The sequence below is a fragment of the Chamaea fasciata genome, unplaced genomic scaffold, assembly GCF_029207755.1.
Source record: "Chamaea fasciata isolate MVZ Bird 193981 ecotype frontalis unplaced genomic scaffold, bChaFas1.0.hap1 SCAF_17, whole genome shotgun sequence".
Taxonomy (NCBI): domain Eukaryota; kingdom Metazoa; phylum Chordata; class Aves; order Passeriformes; family Sylviidae; genus Chamaea; species Chamaea fasciata.
The window spans coordinates 11540174-11563840 of NW_027094102.1; the positions used below are offsets into that span (position 1 = coordinate 11540174).

At 43.1% G+C, this 23667-nt stretch overlaps 1 protein-coding gene across 5 annotated transcripts in view; it reads right to left on the reverse strand.

Annotated features, from left to right (window-relative positions):
* The window catches only part of PTPRT (protein tyrosine phosphatase receptor type T), a 339897-nt gene that overhangs the window by 145174 nt on the left and 171056 nt on the right, over window positions 1-23667 (reverse strand). For all 5 annotated transcript variants that reach the window (XM_066198774.1, XM_066198773.1, XM_066198770.1 and 2 more), the window contains exons 9-10: window positions 16116-16412; window positions 13773-13882 (exon numbers count right to left, since the gene is read on the reverse strand). In XM_066198774.1, coding sequence (XP_066054871.1) covers window positions 13773-13882; window positions 16116-16412 — 407 coding nt within the window. The remainder of the gene's footprint in view (window positions 1-13772; window positions 13883-16115; window positions 16413-23667) is intronic.

Consider the following 23667-nt stretch of genomic DNA (forward strand, 5'->3'; position numbering starts at 1 on the left):
CCAACACTTGGGTGCTCAGGGGCTGCATTTTGCTGGGAAGACTCACAGCAAGAAGGGATCCTAAAGGGATCAGTGTCACTCCCCAAGAGCTGCTGTTGGATTTCCCATCTACGCTGTCACAGCTCATAAGTTTAGAAAAGACCTGCTGTAATAGGCTGCTGAGGACTTTGAGATCTCCTGACCAGATGGCAGTGCTGCCAATCTCATCCAGCCTGTTCAGCACAGGAATACAGAGATCAGCAACCTCAAACCACAATCTCTCACCCACCTGCACAGACTGGCAGGAGTGTCAAATCACCGCTGTCCGGGTCTGTACAATAAATGCTCCTATTGGGACAAGAAGGCGGCTTTCTCCAAAAAGCAGATGCTATCACTCCTCAAAGACCCACTACTGTGCACAGCAACAATTGGAGAGTTATTTGTGTGCTTATCTAATTTCAGACAACACTGAAACACCAGTGTGGAACTGCAAACAAAACAGATGCACACTCAGCCTCGGCAGGTTTCGAATCGTCTACCAAAACTCTGTTAGGTTTATCTCATGATTAATTGATTAATCACAGGCAGGACTTCCAGGAGCAGTGTGTGCCCCCAGCACATCATTATGGATTATGTTCACAGATACTCTGTTTAGAGAGCACTGTGTTAAATCCCAGCAAATAACTTGGTCACCGAGATGTGCGTGGAGCCTGTGAGGAGAGAAGCTGCTAAAACGATTATGTAGTGATGTGAAAAATCAGTGGGTAAACTACACATCTTGATTCTTCCAGGGCATGAATGCTTCACTAGGGCTTCCTCTTCATGCGATTTTTAGGGAACAAAAGGGCCACTGCTACCATGTTTCCATATTAGAAATGTCAGATACACTGACACAGTTTTTCTCTCACACCACTGAGGAGCTCAGGGAAAAGGAAAACACCGAGATCTCCATGCAGCAGGCAGAACTGCAGCTCATCGATTGCCATCCTTCCCTTGACAACTCCTGGCAAACCACTGTAGCTGCAGGGAATTTCTCGTGGTCCAGAAAGGCTGCTCCAAAGTCCCGCAAAGTCCACGGTCTTTATTTAAAGCTGTCAGCAAAGCAGCCAGAAATAGACGTCCCTCTGCTGCCGCGGCTGGGATTACACAAACTAGTAGCAGGTAACAAGGGATTTCCTCAAAAGTCTTTCACAGGCAGCTTTCTTGGCACTTATTACCATGACAGAGGGAAAGGAGAGTCTAAGAAACTGAGCTGACAGCACGGCAGACCTCTGCCTCAGGCAAAGCAGAACGAATTCCCCGGGTTCCCAAGTCACTGGAATTTATAGCCCAGGGCTGTGTCTCATTACTCCTGCCCAAGCCAAGGTTGCTACAATCCCAGTGTCACTCCAGCACAGACTTGTCTCCTGCTGGCAACTCCTCTGAAAGCTGAAGCCATGGGTTTATCTAGCTGGAAACCTGTTCTGTGCTGTATAGAGAGGTTTGGAAGGAAGAAAGAATGTTTCTGGAATGAGGGGCATTACATGACAGATTTTATAATATATGATGAGAGAGAAAGATTAGAGTGCGAGGGAAAGGACTGAGTTGCATCCACCAAGCAGCAGTGATTACTCAGCAGCAGCATGGATGAGTTCACAAAGTTCACCTGTAATAAGGATGTTGGATTGGTGAGGATGTAGCTCTTGTCCGGATAACCTGAATAATTTCTAATTTGTCTGTGGCCTAAATAAGAAAATGGCATGTTAATAATGCTGCATATGCATTTTTTCCTCTTTAAATTTAGTGCAAATTCAACATAGTCACAAAGTTAAATAGCTCAGAAAAACCTTTTGGCTCAGTGGAAAAAGGAACTTATCAAGCACTAAAAGGAAAAATATTCTAGATAGTAACATGCAGGAGTTCTCTATGCATGACTTGTGTTTGGATTTCTCTTCTCCAGTGGACAAACCAATAATGACTGGGCAAGCACAAGGCCCTTCTGCTCTGTGCAAAAGAAAATAAACAAATAAACCCCAACACTTCCCATTGCTCTGCTGCCAGGACTGCAGCCATGGGAAGGGCTGGACCATCACCCTCACATGGGACCTGACCTGGGCAGGGGCTCCTGCAGGAGGAAAACCTTGAGCTTGCCCTCCAGTTTGGGGAACCACAAAAAAACCCACCTGACCCTTGAAGGGCACCAAGGTGTGAGCCTTAGGGAAAATCACTCATTCTAAAAGACAACATAAATCTGGACAGAAGCACCTTCTGCTGTTTCAGCAGGGGGAGGTTGTTTTGTTTTATTTTATTATTAGGTATTTTTTAGCTTGTGTCCTCTCCCCAGGACATGGGCCTTGTGGAAGCATTTTAAGGATGACAGCCTTGTTTTCTTGATCCCTTCCTGTGAACTTTAGCATTGGCCCATGAAAGCCCAGGGCTTGATGAATCATTTCCATCAGCAGAAGGGTTTCAGACCTGAATTTCAGAGTGACCCTGAACTGGGAATGTTTCAAACAAAAATACAAAACTGTCAGACATGTTAAACAAGACTCAGGTGTAAGAAAGGGTTCCCAGAATTTTCACCGGCGAGCTGATTTTGGATTTGTTTTGAATTAAGTTTCACTAATGTTGAAAGACCAAAATGTTCCTGAAATGAGCAAGCTTGAAATGGGAATTAAATTCTGTCAAGACATGACCAGACCTTCCTTGAAGGTGTCTGAAAAAGAATATCCTTTATTGCTTCAGGACAATGTCTTCACAGCATCTTCTTTTTTCCAGCTCCAGAGGAGAGGGGAGAGGAGCTCCATGCAAGAGGACACCACATTTACAGGACACTGGCTGGGTTCTCCTTCCTGACAGACTTCAACTCCTGCAGTTCTTTGGCCACCACCTGGTCCTCACCACTGCTGGCTTTGTCATTCATCCAAGTCCCCCTTGTACACTGCCAACAGCCTGGGCATCTTTCTCCCAAAGCACCACACTTCTCACTGGATGACTGGGAGAACAAAACAGGGTTGGCTGACGCTGCTACGCTCTCAAATCCTGATTTCAAGGTGATTTGTGCTCCCTCCCTCTGTGGTTTGCAGGGATGGGAGGGGAAGCCAGAAGTTCTTTTTGTGCTTGGAGCCAAACAAAGAATTAACCTGCCCAGCAGAGTGTGTGCTCTGGAGTGTAGGAACATCAGGGGGACAATCCATTTCATGGTTCCATGAAGCTGATTGAAACACGATTACACAGCAAGCCAGGGGCTCTTCTCCTCTGAGACTCCCAGCCACCTGTGCTGCTTAGGAACAATTATTACTGCAGGTGACTTCAGATTGCAGCTGGGATGGACTTAGGTTCAATCTTATCAGGGAGTTTCAGACATTTTGGGCTAGGAGACTCAAGTTAATTGCACCAAGTATGGCACAAAGGGAGTAATTTGAAGGAAGTTATCTTCCAGTGACAGGAAAGAGTTGGTGAACAGGTTAGTGAACGATCCTGATCCTTCTCCAGTGCTGAAAAAGTAAAGAACTGAAGAATGTATTTTATGACCAGATGAATGGGGACATTTTCCATCTTAAAACTCACTTTAAACCAGGCAATTATTGCACTTTCATCCTTTCCCAGCCCACTAAATTTCATCCAGGAAACAGGAGGAAGCAAAGGCCTTTCGTTTTTTCCATTCTTGTGCTACTTCTTTTGGGATAAGGTTAAGGCAGAGTTAATCAGCATTTGCAAGCTAAATATTTAAGGCTGGCAACACGTGAAAGACTAACAGCCCTGCAGAATAAAGTCCTTTAATTGAGTCACAGCACAAGCACAGCATGGCTGGTAGGAGCATAAAAAGCCAGAGCGCAGCTATTCATTAGGAATGAATATGGAAGTTAACCCAGGGAGACCCGGGGAATAAAAGAGGCCCATTTGCTCCCTGGCCTATTTACTGAGAGCCACGTAAACACAAGGGCAATTAAACCTGAATACAAACACAGGCAGCACAGCCAGGGCAGGACAGAACATGCTCCTGCACCCAGTCCTGGCCAGGACCAGGGACAGCAGGGCTGAGGAGTCTCCTCTGCACAGACTCTTCCTGTTCACATTGCCTTGGAGGTCATGGCCTTTTGTTTTTTATAAACAAAGCCAAGTTCAATGTCTGTGGGAAAAGGAGGAAGAATGGACTAGGTAGCAAAGCAATTGGAAGTGCCTCAGTAATGTATTCAGGCCGTTAAGGATTTCATTAAGTTTACTAAAAGGTCATTAACGATAAAATATCTTCTTTTATTTTACCTACTTTCTAAACATTATAGTCTATTCTGCCATTCAAGCTTGCACCCCACTGACATTAATTAGCATTCTATATATTAAGAAGAGCTTTTAATGAGCTGTTATTTCACATGATTTTATTGGAGAGCCTCATTGTTCAGCTTTATAGCAGAAAATGACAACTACAGAAATTGCTTTGATAGGACTGCAGCACTGAGGCAGTTATTCAATCTCCATGCTTGTTCCTCACTTATTCTTTGATGCTGAAAGCTCTGCCTAAACCCCCTCACTGTGGTTTGCCATAACACACCGGGTGTAGGGAAAACTGTGGGCAAGGAACAGCCCCCAAAGCACAGAGTGGGGTGTGAGCAGCATCACACACAGCTGCTGGCTCTGCTGCACGGCAGAAAGAAGCAGCAGCAAGGCCCACGTGTGTACAAAATGGTTTGGACACATTTATAGATCAAATATCAGTCTTAGCTCTTATTGTAGCTGACAGTTGTGAGATGGTGTGGTTTCAGTCACCTGAATCTTAAGCCATACATTTGCACTTATTCTCCAAGTCAAGTGTCTGCCTCACAGAATGGTTTGGGCTGGAAGGGACCTTAAAGATCATCCCAGTTCAACCCCCTGCCACCTTTTACAAGGCCAGGCTGCTCCAAGACCCCTCCAAGCTCACCCTAAGCCACTTTCCCAAATTCAGACCAAAGCAGGTGAATTTAGAACAAAAGGAAAAGTTCTCCCTGTGCTAGAGCCTTTATTCTTCTGAAAACCCTCTCACCCTCACTGCCAGCAACACCACCTGGAGAGCAGGGAGAGCAGGATCAGGGAAAAGCAGGAACCAACGGGGAAGAGGAAAAGGGGAAGGAAAAAGGAGGCAGGAGACTCAAAGTTAGTGATAGTGGTAAATGAGCAGGGCACAGAAAACTAAACCCAAACCCATCCTGTCCACTGGATGGCAGGATCATAAAGACTGGCTCTAAGGCACAAACACAAAGGACAGCAGCAAGGTGAATTTCCCAAAAGGAGCTGTGCACCCACACATGCACACTGCTGAAGGTGATGCAAAGATCACCTTGACTGACTTCTCCCCCCTTACAAAGTTCCTCAGTGGCATCCATTAACAGGATGAAGCCACCACCACACCTGAATTATTCAGTCATACGCCTTTTCTAAATTAAACAATACTGAAGATGAAACAGAGGAAAAAAAACCCCAACAATCTAGAAAGAAAGTGCAAACATGCATCTGCAGTTTGCTTTCAACTTAGCTAACTGCTACATTTGGGTAAACAAAACGCTGCAAGATGTGAAAATGGAGTTGTTAAAGAGCTTTGTAGTACTCTAACTGCACAGGTACACTGCCACATGAAAAGATGAGATGGAGGAAATGGGATTAAGGATCAGCTGCTCTCCTGAATGAGCAATATAGAGAAGAAAGAATAGACGGAAATTGGGTTTTTTTCTGGAAAAAGAAAAAAAAGCATTGGAAGACAAGATGCTGATGTATCTACAAAAGGATGTTTTAAAATTGAACTTCATTACAAGAAAGAATAAGTTGGAGTTTTTTTTCAGTTCTTATCATTTATTTTGGCTTAGAAAAAGTGCAGTGTGCACACTAAAATAATTCAGCTCCTTACAAAAAAAAATGTTGTAACCAAATATCTTCTCATTTGCATGGGATTTATATCACTGCATGTCTATTGGCTTCAAAAGAACAATAAAAAGGTAATCAAAGAAATTGTTGTGCTCAAGGGACCACATTATGCTTTTATTTCTGAAAAGCTTGATCAAGCAATTTTTTTAACACAGTTGATTCATTCTATTTATAACACAAGTATGCTACTTACCTGGAGGTTGTCATACATTTGAAAAACCCTGACATCTGAGTTTCTCAGAAAAACCCTCTCATTTTCTCCCCAAGATGTTACTGGAAACCACAGGATTTTTAAAAGCATTATTAACAAATGCTCCCAAGTTAAGCACATCTTGCAAGTAACAGCAAGTGAATAATACACAATTAATAATTCTATGTAAATTGAAGAAGTTTGTTCAAAAGCTCCTTGAGGTGCTTATTCAGAAAAGCATCCCTAATTAGGAAACAATTTAAACATTCCCTAAGTTTAAGGCTGTGTTAAAGTAACTGGGACAGGGTGGAGAGGAACAGGAGCAATAAAAAACTGATGCCTTTTGGGGCTACCTAAAATCAGAGGCCAGACAGAATTAAGGGAATAAAAAGCAGTTTTATTTACTGAAGGGCCTTCAGGTACATTTAGGGCAGATGAAGCCCCCCAGGGGATACACCCAAAATGAACCACGGGTCACAGGTTTTCACACTTTTATAAGTTTGGTCCATTTGCATATTGGGGGTTCATCTTCCAATTACAGCTTCAGGTAATGAAGTCATTTACCCCAGGTTTTCTGCCCCCAACCCACTTTTGTTTCCTTCTCTCAAGGTCTGAGGCAGTGAGGTGTCCTTGATTCCCAGGCCTGGAGAGGAATTGTTGTGTCTGACCAAAATGGGGAAGCAGCAGCTCACACTGTGTGTGGAGTTTAGAGTTATAGAATTGCAGGGCTACAAATATAAAAAATATATTTGTATTATGTTTATATAAAATATAAATAGAAAAGCTAAAATATTAAATATATATGTTTGTATATTTTTTATAGATAGATAGAAAAAATATATATAGAAGTTAAAATCCTCAGGCATCAGTACAGCAGGTTCTTTCCAACAGGGAGTAGTCCCTGAGTAACCCCCAGCCTGCATCTGGAGCATCCTCCCTGCTGCTGCTCTCCTCAGTGGAGAGGCAGGAGCAGCCCAGCAGAGCCATCACCCTGACATGTGCCAGGCAGGCAAAGCCCAGTCTGACTCCTGTGAGCTCCCCACAGCACCTTAAACCAACACAGCTCCAACTAACGTCAGTCCTGCCAGGGCACCTGATGCTCCCAAAGGTGATGGGGAAGGAGATCCATCCTGTTCCACCAGAACACCAGCTGCATTTGTTGCCCTCTGTGTTGTTGCACACGGACAAATTGTGCTTTCCTTGCAGGATCACAGAAGCCACCTTAACTGAACACCCTGGGTGTGGCAGGAGGGTCACTCAAGCACCTTCTCATATTCTGTGCTGACAGGGGAGCTTATAAACCCTATAAATTTATTAAAATTGAATAAACAGCATGGTAGGTGGCAGGGAGGAGGTCTCTGTGGGATGCCACTGGTTGTGGGGTGGGGGGAAAGATATTTCCTGTGACCTCGTGATGCTCAAGTTTCACTGGAGAGCTGTCTGACTGAGCCCTGCCTTGTTCTAGGAGCAGAGCCACAGGATCTGTGACTAACACAGCATCCCAAGCTACTCAGAGAGCGAGCAATGCTCAGATTTATCATCCTTCCCAGTTGCCAAGAAATGATAATAAATCAGTGCAATCAGCACCGTTCATTTCCCATATTCTGGCCTGAATCTTTATTAAGTGGAGCCCAGAACACTGGCAGCGTTTAACCAACCTGTTCACCAAGTGCTCAGTAAATACTACAGCCAGCAGGCATCAAATAAACAATTTCTCCTCAGCTAGCCCAGCCCTCTTCCAGGGCTGTTCTGTGCTAAGAGCCATAAACTCCAGATCTAACTGAGCTGGGTGGATGGGAGCAGATTTTCTCACACGTCACTGAGAGGGTGACACAGCCCCCGACAGGGCTGACAGAGCTCCAAACCTGAACACATGATATATGGCCACACGCTTCCACGGCTAGTTTAGGTTATTAAAGAAGTCTAATTCAATACAGCCCAGATGCAGTAAACCCCTTATTCTTGATATAATTGACTTTTGTGGATTCTGGACCAACAATAGACTACATCTTATAAATCCAGCGTCAGAGGCAACCAGCATTAGTGCTGCAGATGAACAGGGAATAACTCCCACCAATGTCCCTGCGGATGAGTGATAAATCCAGGACCCAATACCCCATCTTTAATTGATCACTGCCTTCGTTTTGAACCCTTGGCAGGATGTTCTGCTAATGTGCAGCTGAATGCAACCCCAGCTGTTTGTGGCAGGGCCCAAGGTAGGGAGTTTAAGTGGGAAAGCTCCATCCCAGGAGTCTCCTGTATCCATGGAATGCAAGGAGAGGCTGCAAAGTGATTGATTTTCATGGGAACATTCAAAGCCACTTCTCACTGAAGGCAATTTCTGAGAATTGTCATCTTGCCACTATTCCAAATGCAGAGCTTTATATAAATCGGTTGCAAGATTTTGTGGTTGTTGCTTTCCTTCTTGTGGGAGCCATTTTTCACCCTTCACAACCAAAAATCCCCCCAAACCCTTTAAATAAACAAACAAATGACTAAGCCAAGCTGAGTTCTCAACCCTTGCAGCTTTTCCTGGGGAAACCTTTTTTTTGCAACACCTTTTAGCAGGAAAGATTTTATCTTAAAAAAAATATCAGTTTTCCTGAATATCTTAGAAAAGGGCTATGAATAGAAATGGATACATATCCCTGCACAGCTATCACACCAGATAATCCTGCTTTTTGTTATAATAAGCATGCACTTTCAGGGGTCAAGGGTGGAAGAAATTCGTTTCCACCCTTTTATAAATACAGGCAATGCAACCCACAAATATTAACCTTATGCAAGACACCCTAAAGAGGCAGTTTGCATGTAACAACCTCTCCTGCAGAGCAAGAGGGAGTGAGGTGAGGGAGAAGGAATGGCATATTGGCAACTGGAGAGATGAAGAAGGGCAGATTGCAATTCTACATGGTAACTAAGAGGATCTGTAGCCTCTGAAGTGCAATTTAAACTCAAATCCACTGGGATTAGATGTACTAGGCTCCAAGCATCCCATTAAAGAGCTGAAATTGTATATGAAAGTCCCCTGTATTATTATTCCTGGCATCAAAATAGAGATTTACAGCGTTTCAGAAACAGTGACTGACAAAACTAGCTAGTTAGAAGCTGCAAATGCATCCTTATTTTTCCCTCAAACCACCAGGGATTTAACAATCCTAAAGATGAGGACATAAGTGATTACAGGACTGCACCTTACAATGTTTAAAAAGACAGTTTGCTGTTTCAACACTGCCCTTAGGCATGGCTCACTGAAAGGACTTCAGCAGTCTGGGAGCCATCTTTCCAGCCAAGGAGCAGAATATTTGGGATCCACCCTTTAGATGCTGTTAGAATTGTAATACCCCTACCCATGCCTTCCCCAAAGGGATGTGACAAGTATTTCAGACAGCAACGATAGGCGGGTTTCTCTTTCTTTCTTCCTGTTTAATATTCTAAAAACTGACAATTCTGAGAAATAGCATACATGCAAAGAATGTATTTACAAAGGTAAGAGCCAGCATCACTTACTGAGTGCACCTGAAAGCTCCCAGCTGCCCAAAGGAACAGCAAAATGCAGATATAAATAAGTTTTGTTTACTTAAATTTTCTAGATGCAAGTTTGCACAAAACACACATCTAAGACAACCTCATGTCATCTAAAAGCAGAAGAATTTTAGTGCCAAAGCTGGTCCATGACCTTAAATTAGATTGCTTGCCCTTGCAGCCCAATGACAGTGCAAGTCTGTTTGATGGTAGTTTGATTTTACACACACTTAGGGAAAAAATAAATTAAAAGGAATAAATCTTTGTTGCATGTCTTTGTACACAAAGGCTTTGAAGCTGAACTCCCACATGGTGTGAGGACAATGAGCAGCATTTGATAATCAGGGATTTTAAAGCAGAGCAGCTTTTCAGGACTGGTTAAAAAAATGTAAAATAAAAATTTCAGTAAGTCGTGGTGCTTTCAGTCTGCCAGGAGACTGGTTGTGGGGCAGGATTACTGAGATATCATGGAATTGTGCCACTCACAGGCTGCTCCCAGAGACAATAAGAACAATTAAAGAGAAATAGTGCCTCTTCCATGAGTGTCACATGCAGAACCATCTGCGTGGAGCATTTTACCCCAACCAAGGAACCAGCAAAGCCCAGCTCTGCTGTCAGCTGGCTTTCTGAGCCAGACTGGTCTGCCTGCCTCCTGCAGGTACCTGCACACCTTGAAGCCACCTGGGGACCTCCTTTAGGCTTTCCCTCTGTCGCTTCCAACAGCAGCCTGTGCATCTCCCTGGCTTTCCTGATGGACAGACAGACTGACACCTCCTGTCTCACCACACCCCTGTGAGCTTTGCTGGGCTCCCCAGCACCCCAGGGTGATCTGTTCCATCCTCCCTTTCCACCCAGCTCACATCCTAATCCTTCCAGCACTGATTAACCAATTTGTAATTCCCAGATCTTTCCAAGTTGCCTTGAACAAGAGGTTTCTGCTCCCCAGAAAGAGACTGCAATTAGAGAAGGATCTAGAACTGCAATTACAAGGGATCTAAAAGCTCCCCGTTTAAAAATCCAGCTGTTTCTGTACTCAGTGATACATTTCATTCTGCAACTGAATGCAGAGGGGTTTAAACCACTTCTAAACACAACGGTCTTGCTTTGTTAAAAGGCAACAATAGCATTTTGAAGGGAAAATATCCATCAGAAAAGACTTGCAGGAGTCAAAAAGGTTCATGAAGGTCCTTCCATTCTCTTTAGGCCCTTTAGAAGTATTCAGCCATTATGAAATTAGTGCTTCTGGCTGCCAAAAGACTTGCTGAAGGTTGTGCTGCTGAATCCCAGCCCAGTTGGCACCCAAGCAGTGGATATGAAAACTGCAACGGCAATTTGGGTTATAGGGACATCTGGCAGGGAGCTGCAAGAATGATTAGGGGCCTGAGAAGAAAATCAGTCCCAAAGGGAAGCAAGTAGATGCAAATAGAATAGACAGTGTGATTATTTTGAAGCATTTTTGAAGCTTATAACATTTTTTTAAAACGGGATTAGAGGGGAAATACAAAATCCAGATACAATGAATCAGACTGTGATGGTGATGATGAGGAGGGGACTATAACTTAGGAGGAGAAGGTGGGGCTTTATTTGTTTTTATTAGGACGGTTTGTACCCAGAGGGGTTTAAGACTCTCAGTGACATAATTCCTATGTGTGAATTTAGCCAGCTACCTCCAGGAGTAATGCAGGACCTGACACCACTAACTCAAGTTCATAAAGTGATAATACTTATAAATACTTTACAGGGAACTTTTCCTTAAATGCTCACAGGCCTTTGTGGTTTTTTTTCTCCTCAATTTCAGCAACACAATTGCAGAGCTTCCAGAGAGCTGCAAATTCACTGGAAAGATCATTGAATCTCCCAGGACAGAGCAGAATTCCCAGTGACACCAGTAACAGTGGACAGGAATTTTGTGGGTTCCATCTGCAGGGACCCCCATGTTCCAAAGGGAGCAAACCACCCTGAGAGTTCCCTGGCTATTTGTCCCTGTTGTGCTCTCCTGTATTTTCATCTCCAGCTGATGGACTTGTCTCAGGCTTCCATGGAGAGTGCAAAGGTTCTGTAGGAATTTTCATATGGAAGAAGGGGCAGGAAAGGACAACATTTTCATTGCGACAACCTCTAGGCACTCTGGTTCTCAGGGTGTTTCTAGCAGTCGGATGTTCATCCTTTAGGAGATGAGGGGAAGTAGGAAAAGGAGGAAGAGTTTGAATTCACCTTGACTTCTCTTTGTCTCCAGCTGCCAAATATGCAGAGAGTCATTATCAGAAAAGAAAAATTTGTTTGTGCCTCCGCTGAGACTGGAGCAATGAAATGACTTCAGGGGCAAAGGCACTGTCATGATGCATCACAACCCTGCAGGCATTAAAGTGTCTCATGCAGCTGCTCAGCCAGAAAAGCTGCTCAGATTGCTGAAGTCCTTTCAACAAGCTGAGCCCAAGGCAATATTTTAGTAAGAAACTGCTTCTTTAAAAATTAAAAGGAGTTATTTTTGCATCATTTGCATCATTTGACTCGGGTTATTTTAAATATGTTCTGTTATAGGTCACCTGTGTTGCTGGAAAAAAAATGAACTTGTAACTGATTCTATCCAGATTAATTCCTTTAAAACACACCCGGGTTCATTGCCTAATTCCTTTCACAGACACCCTCAAAGACCATGAAATGATGAGGGTTGGTTCTATTTTAGCACTGACACCCTCAAAGACTATGAAATGATGAGAGTTGGTTTTATTTTAGCACTGACAGATGATTTGCACCCTGCACGCATTTAAATCCTCAAGTGTCTCAACAGTGACCAACTATGACTCCAGAGTTAGTCAAGGATTTCAGCCTTGAAATGACTGAAATTCCGGCTGAAATGCCACTAAATTAGCAAGAGGAAATTCTGTTCATCTGTTTGGTGAGTCTGTATCAAACTCAGCCTGGCCTTTGTGAGCCACATGACGACCTAAAAGTGAAGTTACAGGAGAAAGTTGCATCCGTTGCTCATGCTGGAGTGTAAGGTCTCAGTGATGTTAAAGCTGCTTCATTTTTCCCATTTGACTGTGACAGAGAGAGCCAGTGCTAGTAGGGACATCTGGGAGTGACAAGTCACAGGACACCCTGTCCCAAATGGAGGGTGGGAAGAGGAAAGGGGCAGAACCTCATGGGCAGTGGCAGAGCTGCTTCTTGCACCTGTGGCTTTCCTAAATTGAGTTTGTACAAAAAGCACAAAAGAGAGAGTGAAATATGGGTTCTTGCCCCCTCTGTGTCAGGAAATGCTGCACAAGCCACAGTGAGGGGTTTTATGTCACCATAAAGAGGAAATTATTTTTACTTTATCTAATCTTACAGAGGTAAATACTGAACCCATAAACTGACACACTCAGCCAGTACTGGTGCACCACTTTCTGCTATTTAATCCTAAAGGCTAAAGTGCCTTTACCTTCTCTAGTAGGACTGCATTTAATTTCATATGATCCCCTCAAGAGTCCCTCCTCTTGTATTCCTGTTCCACATATTTGGGTGTACATGACATTATAGAGAGTTTCACCAGGAGCACATGACAGCAATAACACCCCCTTGCCTTCATACCACCTCTGATACACTCTAGAATCACATTTAATTTCTCATCCAGCACGGGAAGGTCAGTGATCATCCCATAACCAGCTCTACAGTTTGTTTATCATCAGAGAAATTGTTGGGAGAGACAAATATTATCACTGAAATGTTCAAAAAGATATAAGAGTTGATGGTTCCACTCTGCTGATATTGCCAGGAAGTGCTGTGAGTGGTGGAAGGCAAAGAGGAATCAGTTACAGTGTGCAGGTATAAAACCCAGCAGTGTTTTACCTCAAGAAGGAAAAAAACAAAAAAAAACCAAAAACAAACCAAAAAAAAAAAAAAAAAAAAAAAAACAAAAAAAAAAAAACCCAAGAAACCAAAAACCAGACCTTGGAGCTACTGCAAAAGGAAACAGGGCACCTGAGACATGGGGAAATGTGTGGCTCACAATTTGCCACAAATATTGGAAAGAAATGTTTCTTTTTTGAACTGGGAAATTTTTTTAGAGTTGGCAACAGACTATCTTGAAGATTCTTATTTATTTTAATCAGGCTTCTTTTAGCACCTGCTGAGATCTCTCAGAGCTCAGGATTGGTTTAAACACACATGAAAAGGGCCCTGTGGCACGTATTCCTTGAAAACAATCTGTTCTTCTCACCTCATAGAGTGTAATGATGCCATTTGTCTCATTTGGAGGCTTCCACTGAACGTAGATCTTCTCTTCAAAAGGTCCTCCTTGGATAGATTCCAAGGGAACGGGTCCAGGAACTGCAGAGGGAAAAGAAACCCCAACAAACCGTGTTAAAAACTCCACCAGCTCCAGCTGCACACACATGAGACACCAAAAGGCCACCAGACAGAAAGCTGAGCGTTAAAAATAAATAAATAAAATTAAAAATTAAAATCCCTCAAGGCACTACCATTACCAAGCTACTATCAATGTGAAAGGCTTATTTTTCAACTTTTGGTTCAAATAACAATACCCTAATATAACCACTAAGTGACAAATAAAATCAGAACCCATGAAAATATGACGCTAATTTCAGTATGATTTTATTCCAGTACAGCAGAGCAGCAGCAGGGAATTTAATTTGTCCTTCTCCACCCACACAACAGCAGAACTCTCCACCTGAACAGCCAGACTGCACCTTGGCATGGAGATGCTACGGGGCTGCACACCTTTATCAGTAGGAAAGATTGATTGGCTTAGTAAAGTAACAATGTGAGATTTATATTTCATTACAGCTACAAGGCCAGCTCAAAAATCCACCTACTCCAGCAAAATGTTAATGCTGTGGGAGATAACCAACTAAATGCACTCCCAAGCCTGTCTGATAAAAACCCTGCTTGTTTTTCTGAAATATCTGCCATCCTTTTGTGTCTCCCAATGTGATATATGGGGCTGGAGGAGCCACTTTCAGCTGAGAGAAACTTCGGACAGCAACTTCTACAGCCCAGGCAGAGGAATTTATTCCTTGGTCTGAAATAGCTCTGGTGGGATAACAAGGCTTTGAGGCTTTCCATCAGTTCCTCTAGAAAATTGTTCTGTTATATCCACAACCGTTCTTTTATACCCACAATTAATTTTGCTTCTGAGGTCTTTATAAAATGTGATGTCCAGAAGATCACTATTAAGCTACACTCTGGAAAGGAAGGATCTACACTTTTTTGGGGATGCCTTCTTTTGTGTGAAGGCACAAGAAAAATCAAGAAATACCAGGACTGCATTCGCCCATATGATAAAGGAAGATGCTGGGTGGTTCAGAACAGGAAGAATTAAACCTGGAGCTCTTTAACAGCTGCTCAGACTGGTGTCTGTCATGCCCAAGCACTTCAGGGACCTTTGCCCTTTCAAGAACATGGCTGTGAAATGGAAATCATTTAAACCTACAAGTTTGACACTCAAAACAAACACACTGTCCAGAAAAGCTGCACCAGCCTTGTGGGACAGAGGGTTAAGTTGTTATTTACCACTTGAAGATGAGTCTTCCCTCAAAACCCCACCACCCCACCACTGCAAGAGCCTGAACGAGAGATGGGGGACTCCAGGAGGCTCTTTAAAGGTGCTGTTTATTCCATAGACTGAAGTCACAGCAGTCGTGGGTAACAGAGCCAAGCCTAAAGCTGTCAGCATCAGCTTATAGGCCAAACCTGAAGCCCCTTCATCTCTGGTTACAGTGCATTATTTCCTTCTCTTTACAGAGCATCTTAATACATAAAACCCAATCAGCATCATACACAATACCTTTACATTTACCTACAGCCTATCATAACTACTATCATTACCATATTATGGTACAGTTTAAGCCTAAAGTTGTTTTTCAGTTTTCTTGCGGTGGAAAATTCTTAGACCTTTTCTCTACTTGGTAAAAACATGTTTTTTGTTTGCCTATAGTATCTTTTGCTTTTCTTAAGACCTCTTTCTGCTTGCTAAAAACATCTTTGTTTGTGGTCAACACATCCTTTGCTTTAGCCATGAAACCTCTTTCCAACTCAACATAACCTTGGCCTACTTAGTTGTCCATTAACAACTGGCTCAGCGATCCTTAATTTAGAGATCTTTTATTCTTTTATATCAAAACTTGCTCCTATCTCTATTCTGCTTTCAGGTTTTACATTCAGAGAGCCTTCTGCTAAGCATTCATATCTGTAAAACTTTGCTGTAAACTTTCATCTTTCCCAACACACCACAACTTGTAGCCCTGGTTTTGTGCCTGAGATGTTTTGGTTTTCTGAAATTCTTTTCCCAGGGAATGTAAACAAGAGAAGTGTTTTTGTAACTGTAACTTTGTTTACATTCTTTCCCTAGGAGGGACTTCTTCTTGATGTCCCTCTTGTCTGACCAATGTGAATGAAGAAGTTTGTCTTCTTTTCACCAATCAGATTGGTCTGTGTAGAACAGTATAAAAGGGAGACACATCCCAAAAGTAAAAGAATCATTTTCAGCCTTCTGAAGTCAGAGTCTGTGTCATTGTAGTGTACAACAGCGTCAACAACTCACCATCCTCCTCAGTCTGCACCACCAGCTCCTCGCTTTCCATTTTGCCCTCAGGGTTGGAGAGGGCCAGCCTCAGCCTGATGGTCATGAAGGGCCGGAGCCCTCGCAGGGTGTAGTGGGAGGAGGTCTGGATGAGCTCCTCAGCCTCGAATTTCTGCTGGTTGAAGACGTACTGGTAGTGCACGGTGAGGTTGTAGCTGTGGCAGCGTGTGACGGCGTAGCCGAAGGGCTCCCACTGCAGCGTCAGCTGCCGCGCGCGGATGTCCACCACCTCCACGTTCTGCGGCCCGTGCACGGGGTCTGTAGGGCAGGAGGGGGAATAAAAACACAGTTTGACATCGGTTATGCTGCAAAATATGTATTATTAAAATAAATACATATAGATAAATACGTATTATAAAATAAATAAATACGTATTAAAGATACACATTATAGAATTGGCTTCTCGCAAATATCAAGATTGAGGGGGATGACAGATTTGTCTGTCTACAAACAAGCGGTTGTGTGTAGGAATGCATTTCCCACACCCCCTGCTTTTCCAAATAGGGAAAGAGTTTCAGTTTACCTTTAGACATTTTAGGAAGTTTAACTAGAAAGTTCCGTGTTTTTCTCTTATGTAATTGACTCCGCGCCAGCACAAGGGCATGGATTGGGCTCTGAGAGTGTAAGTCAAAGCCTCTTGGTGATCTTATTGCCAGCAAGCAAAATTGCCCCTCCTAAAACATTCACTATTTAGGATAGAGCACAAAAGAAGAAAGAAAGGCTTTTTGGAGTGTTTGAGAAGGGTGTCTGAGGTTTTCTCAGACACCTGTGCTCGGCTTACCATTTGTTTTCAGTAACGTCTGTTATTTTGTTATTTTTTCTTATTAAACCTTTTGCTTTACAAAACACCTCTGAAGAGCAGCCTCGCTGAAATTAATTTTAGCCACTTCACTGCAAAGGCTGGACCCTCAGAGACTGATACATTAGCACGGGGCTTATTAGACTCTGGCCAGGTGCTAACCTGTATGAGTTGTGGAATCCCTGCAGCCCCGCAACATAATACCAGGGTCTGGCCATGGCAGGACAGACCATAGTTACCTGTCCAGCCTGAGAGAGGCTCTTCCCATATTGCAGGGGAGGAGTCTAGGGTTTGGGTCAAGGGAGGAGATAACGTAAGGAGAGTAAGATCAGATTTCAGCCTCCTCAAAATGGGAGGATTCCACAAGCAGTGGGTCTCCTGGTAGATAAAACCAGCACTGAGAGGTAAAAGAAACAGTGGGAAGGATCCCACTGATTGATGTATGGAAAAGAAGGTATTTGCCTTTACAAACAAACTGTAGGTTTGCTGATGAATGAAACTGGATATTGAAAGATGAAAAAAACGATGGGGAAAACCCATAAATTCCGTAAGAAGTAAAAATAAAAAGGGAAGGTTATACATTAAAGGGGAATTTTAGGTATTGGGCACTCCGGGCAGTCTGTACCTCTCAAGTACCTCAGCCAATGGGAAAAGAGAGAGGGAAATGTGGCCGGGAAATTAAGATAAAATAGGAGGCTGCGTCCTTCAAAAATCTGAGAGACCCCAAGGGAAATGTCCCATGGCCTCTCCCTTTATTTGAATAAAGTCAAAGGACTCCTCTGTCTCCTTTCTGGACATAAACCTCTGGCGTTTGTGGATTAATATTCCTAACAAGACGAATGCTATATGTATAATGTAAAAATAACTTTGCTTTTATTTCTGCTATGAACAAAAACTTAGACATGGCAGCAGTGGTAGCTGATATAGTTATGAGTGAATTGTCTGTTTGGTCGGGATAACATACAGTGAACATGAGATAAGGACCCTGCCATTGATATGCCAACTATCAGCATCTGCTGTCTGAAGAAAGTGTGGACCACAGCCCAAACTGGAGGTGATAATAAAACCACAGCCAAGAAACAGCATGCTCTTAAAAGGTGGGCCCAAGGAGAGGCCATGCTAAACAGTTCTTGGAAAAATATGAATATGCATATTAGTCTATGAATATGCAACAGGCTGATGTAATGGAAAAGGTATGAAGGAACAGCTCCAAGATGAAGGAATAGCTCCAAGATGATAGGTGTGCCCTTGGCTGGATGCCAAGCACCCAGCCGTTTTAACCCTTTGCTTTATTTCTGTCTCCTGTTGTCCTTTTATTAAACTTTTAAAATTTTACCAGGAAAGTGAACCTTGTTTTTCACAGTATTTAAACAAAGCAGATGTCCATTAACACGCTTCCTGTTGTGCGTGGAGTGTCCCAGCACTGCACAGCTCTGGTTGTTCTTGTCTGTACAGCGTATGGAGTGATAGGGAAATGAAAATCAGATCCACAGCTGCATTCTGCCTCCTGAGTTTTGCCTGGAAATTTCCTGTCAGGGGGCCCTGAACAGTGCTCCTGATTCCTGTGAAATCTCACCGAATCCAACAGTGACAGCAGGATTCCGTCAAGTAAGGGGTGGGGAAGTTGAGCTTTCTTTGTTCTTACAAAGAAAAACATTAAAAAATAATAGTAGCTGATGGCCTACTTGACAGTGCTTAATGACCTCGGCGAGTCCAGCCCTGAGTGATGCAAACACACAGGAAATGCCCCCTGGGGAAGGAATGAATTCAAGTCTCCCAGCTTTGAATTCAGCTCCATGGCCCGTACAGCCTCCTGGCACCTCCAAACCCACTCTGCTCACACTGAGGCCCCAGAGTGAAAGAATCAAGATTAAGAGATCAGCTGCTGGATTTCCAACTTCCCAGTGTCCCCTCACCTGTTAAACTCCTGGATGTTCTGGAATTGGGTGTACAGGCAGATCCTGCCACTCCTGAGTAAGTTTTCTGAGTCATCTCAACTTTGTGCCAATAAAACTTTAATTTCAGATCATCTCCACGCCTTGGTCCCATCAAAGTTTCTTTGCTCTTTATTATTCTTTCTGGAGTATCTGGCTGAGGTACACTTTGAATATTCATGTGGAGGAATAATTTTCACCTGCTGTTCCTTAATTTATTTTTAACAGCCTAACTCAAATGCTCTGACTACACTCTGCCCTTTATATAAAATATAAATGCATGTGCCACTAGACATGTAGATATAAAGAATGAAGGATGACTGAGTAAAATCAGTGTTTGAGATAAGTCAGACCATAAAAATTCTACAGATGTCAGTTTGTTTATCTGACATTTCTTCAGCCTGTATTTGCTCTTTTGCTCAATATATATCTGAACAAAGTAATCAGAAAATACATAATTTCACATAAAGTTTCTTAATTTATAGCACAATTCAGGGTTCTTCCCACTTCTCATAGTCTCTCACGACTTCAGCCAATGAAAAAAAATGTTTTCATGGGAACAAAAAAGTTGGAAGGACTTCTGAATACCAGTCACACTTCTGTGAGAGATAATTAAAGTGGGAAAAAACCCTTCTAGTAATTCTTGAAAGTAAAGCACATGCACCAGCCCCTCTGACTTCAATCTATTCATGCATAAGCAGAAAATACATTTTAACAACCTGCATATTCTGTATTACTGCTAAAAATCCCCTAAGGACTGGAATGGGAAAGAATTCTGCATCTTTTTATAGATATACACGTGCAGACACTTTGGAAATGGGATGGATATTAAAAGACCAGAGGTCTAAAGCTAGCAAATGGTTTAGGTTTTCCTATAAATTGTGTCAATCCCTCAGCACCCAGAAAACACCTCTTAAAAGTGAGCCTTTAACTCTATGTCAAACAACAACAAAAAAGATTAATTTAGAAATAAGGAATTTTTTATGCATGAATATACACATATATACTTAGCATGAGGTGCTAAGCATTAATTTTCTGTAAGTACCTGAAATTTATGTTTCTACAGGTGAATTGTACAGATAAATTAGGTCAACAAAAGAAAGGTTCTCTGAAAATATTCAGCTTCCTAAACAGGAAAGGTAATCCCAAGCCTCATTCCAAAGTGCATCCAAAGGAAAGAAAAGCAAAAGCAAATGAAGATATTTGCCCTGCTGAACTCTGCATAACAGCAAGGACTCAGCTGCAGAGCCCAACTCAGGACATGCCTGAGATGAGGCAAAAACCTTTCCCAGAAATGCAGTAAAACAGCTGAAAATGGCAATTCACCACCATGTTAATGTTATACTGCCTTTATTTTATTTTTAAATTAGAATTATTGGCTTTAAAAGAGTCATGTTATGGAGTGAATCAGCAGTTAGAGGATGCTTAGTTAATGGATGTCAGATGTGCTGACTGGACCTGTGAGTGAGGAACAACCTGATCATCACCTCACCAAGTTGTCTGCCCGAAGCTGGGCTAGGGAACATTTCCTGCAGTTTTTAATCCCCTCCTCTCCCCCATTCCCTCCCCTCCCTTTTACTTTCCCCCCTTTCCCTTCCTGTCCTGTCCCGTTCTACCTGCAACCAGCTTCTAATTCTGCTCCAAATGTTTCTGGAAATGCTCTAAGCTCCAGCACACACACACAGTTTGAAAGAGTCTGTGGACCAAGTAACCAGCCTGTGAACCACAGATGAGTTTGGTTACAGAGCAAAAAGGTAAAATCCATAGTGCAGACCCCACTATAACACATTTTCCCCAAAAACCCTCTGTTCTCAGGCTGACAGTTCTAAATCAGGTCTCAAATACCCACGTTCTGAGGTGTCCCTGGCTGCCACCTAGATCTTTAAGCAGAGGGAGAATAGTTGAGTAAAAACTACTTAAATTTTAGGTTCAGAGAGGAAGAAACCAAACTGGAATTAAATCAAAAACTAGAAGCTGGCCCTGGAAAGCTTTATATTGTTTCCAGTTTTTGTCTCTTGGTTTCTATTTCCTTTTTTCCTGAATACTGAGACTATATAATTTTGAAAATGTTTTCCTGTTGCCACTCTGATTTCCTCCACAGCAGAAGCCGTTGAAACCTCCTTTTCCAGGATGAGATTTTGTATTGTTGTTTTCAAAAGGCAGTGGTCCTACTGTCCTCTCTGTATAATTCCTGCTGCCTGTTAGCTCTGTGAGTATTCAGTCTCAAAAGGTCTGTAGCTCCTATTCCTGGGACCTGTCTAATATCACCTTTTTCATAATGTTTTCTTCCACAAGGTAAGGAAAATTTATGACTCATGTACTATCCTGATAGTGCTGATATTTGAAACTGGACAAGTGTCTAAATTTCTGTATTCTTGGAATGATAGCTTCCAAATAATGCAAGAAAATATCTGAAGAGTTGTAATGTTGCACTTGGCTAGTGGAATAAAAGCTACTAATACATATCTCGGCTTGAACTATACAAAGATACCCACCAATGCAAGATTGGGCTAGTCCGTTTCTATCTGAATACTTTAGAGATCAGATACTGGTGTAAACTGTGTACCTAGAAGTAAAATTTCCTATGTGTCTTAAGAGCTTGGGGGAAAAAAAGGAAATTCTTAAGAAGCTTAAGCAATGAAACAGCTGCGACAGATCTACTGAAACGAGTCCTGAACCCATGCAAGGAAAATTGCAGTCTCTGGGATTTCACTGTGCAAATGCTGTATTTTTATTTCAGCCTGCTTGAACCATTAATTACATTTTGAACGTTCACATCAAAGTCAAGGATTGAACAGCGTTTTTTAATACCTCATCACCCACTGATGCTTTGCTACCTTTCATTACTCCAGTGGGCTGCAGCAAACACTCAGCAGCCAGGAGCCTTTCTGGAATCCTTGGGATATGCAAGTCTGGAGGGGTCTGGAGCTAAAATCCTATGAGGAGAAACTGAGGGAGCTGGGAAAGGGGCTCAGCCTGAAGAAAAGGAGGCTCAGGGAGGACCTTGTGGCTCTGCACAACTCCCTGACAGGAGGGGACAGCCGGGGGGGGGTCGGGCTCTGCTCCCAGGGAACAGGGACAGGAGAGGGAACGATCTCAGGCTGGGCCAGGGGAGGTTCAGGTTGGATATGAAGACAAATTCTTCACAGAAAGGATGGTCAGGTGCTGGAACAGGCTGCCCAGGGAGCTTTTGGAGTCACAATCCCTGGAGGGATTTAAAGCACATGTAGCTGTAGAGCACCTGGGGACATGGTTTAATTGCGAAATTGGCAGTCCTGGGTCAACACTTGGACTTGATCTGAAAGGGTTTTCCAACCTAAATGACTTGATGATTCTAAGTGGCCTGAATGGAACAAACTCTCCAGTGATCCTTCAGTGGAATCTGTGCTCTCAGTCCAGGTAAAAAGACATTGTTGAGAAAACAATGTCCAGAGACTGCTTTTTCTGCCATCAGAATTTCACAGAAAAGCTGACTTTTAAGGCCAGTTTTGCTCATTCCTTTTTGAGTGTCACAGAGCTCATTTTGTTCTCTGCTGTCCTCTCTCTCAGGGTGAGGCATAGAAAAGAAAAGGTTGGTTTAGATTATCAATAACAATTGTCACAGCTCTGTAACCCTCCATCAGGGGAAGAACAGAGGAAAGGAAGCCGTGGGGGGACGCTGGGGTTTGAACACAGAGCTCAAATCGAGGAGTGAAGTTAAACATAGACAATCAGCTGCTGCCCCCGGGTTAAGTACCTGCTGCAGGAGCCTAATTGTAAGAAATTGCTGCTGTCAGTAAAGACATGACAGCGAGTGGAGATGTCCCTCCTCGTCTGGGGCCCTGCGCCTGTGTCCCCTGACCCTATGGAGAGCAGGAGGCAGAGTTTATTAGCAGTGCACTGATTAAATTCTGTTTCCCAGCAGCAGGTTACAGACACTGAGAATGCACAAAGGGAAGAAAAAGGAGCGTGGCATGAGCAGCAGCTTTGTGGGAACCCTGAACAGATACTTTCAGATACAGAAAGAGAGAGAAAACAGGTGCAACGATGAATTCTGCCTTCCCCTCTGCACACCCACACTGAGGTCACTCAGTCAGTCACTCCAACCAACAGAGGCCATCCAGAATCTGGGCACTCCAGTAAAGTCCCCAGCCCTTCCCCTAGGCAGACTGGGGGGAGATAAGGAGAAAACTGGGTGCACAGGTAGCTGGAAACACCACTAAAACCTGTGTTCTCTCAACTACCAGCATGATACAGCCCCCGTCTGTAGCCCAGGGGAAATTTAAATTCATTTTTATTTACAAAATATAAATTTGGCAGCATCACAGACTGGTGGTGAAGTGCACAGAATATTTCACTCCCACAATAAATTGAAACAGTGGCCATTTTTCAAGCAACAGGAACAAAACTCATAATCACAGAATCTCTGCAAGGCTTGGGTTGGCAGGGCCCTTGAGGACAAGCTTGTTCCAAAACCCCTGCCCATGAGCAGGGACACTTTCCTCTGGAGCAGGGTGCTGCAAGCCTCACCCAGCCTGGCCTGCAACCAGCAGTTAGGTTTCCTTTTTTCAAAGACAGTGTTCTTGGTCTACAGATGGAAAACCAAACAGAAATGTGTCCAACAATGATTTTATTCTGGGTGTTAGATAAAAGCTGAAGCCTTCTTTCTCTCCCCTTTATTCCCTATTCCTCATCCTCCTCTCTAAATTTCCACAGGATGAAACAGGCCTAGGGAAACACACCGACTATGAAAAAATGCAGCAAGGCAAACAGAGCAAAAATAATCCAGAGGTTTACCTTA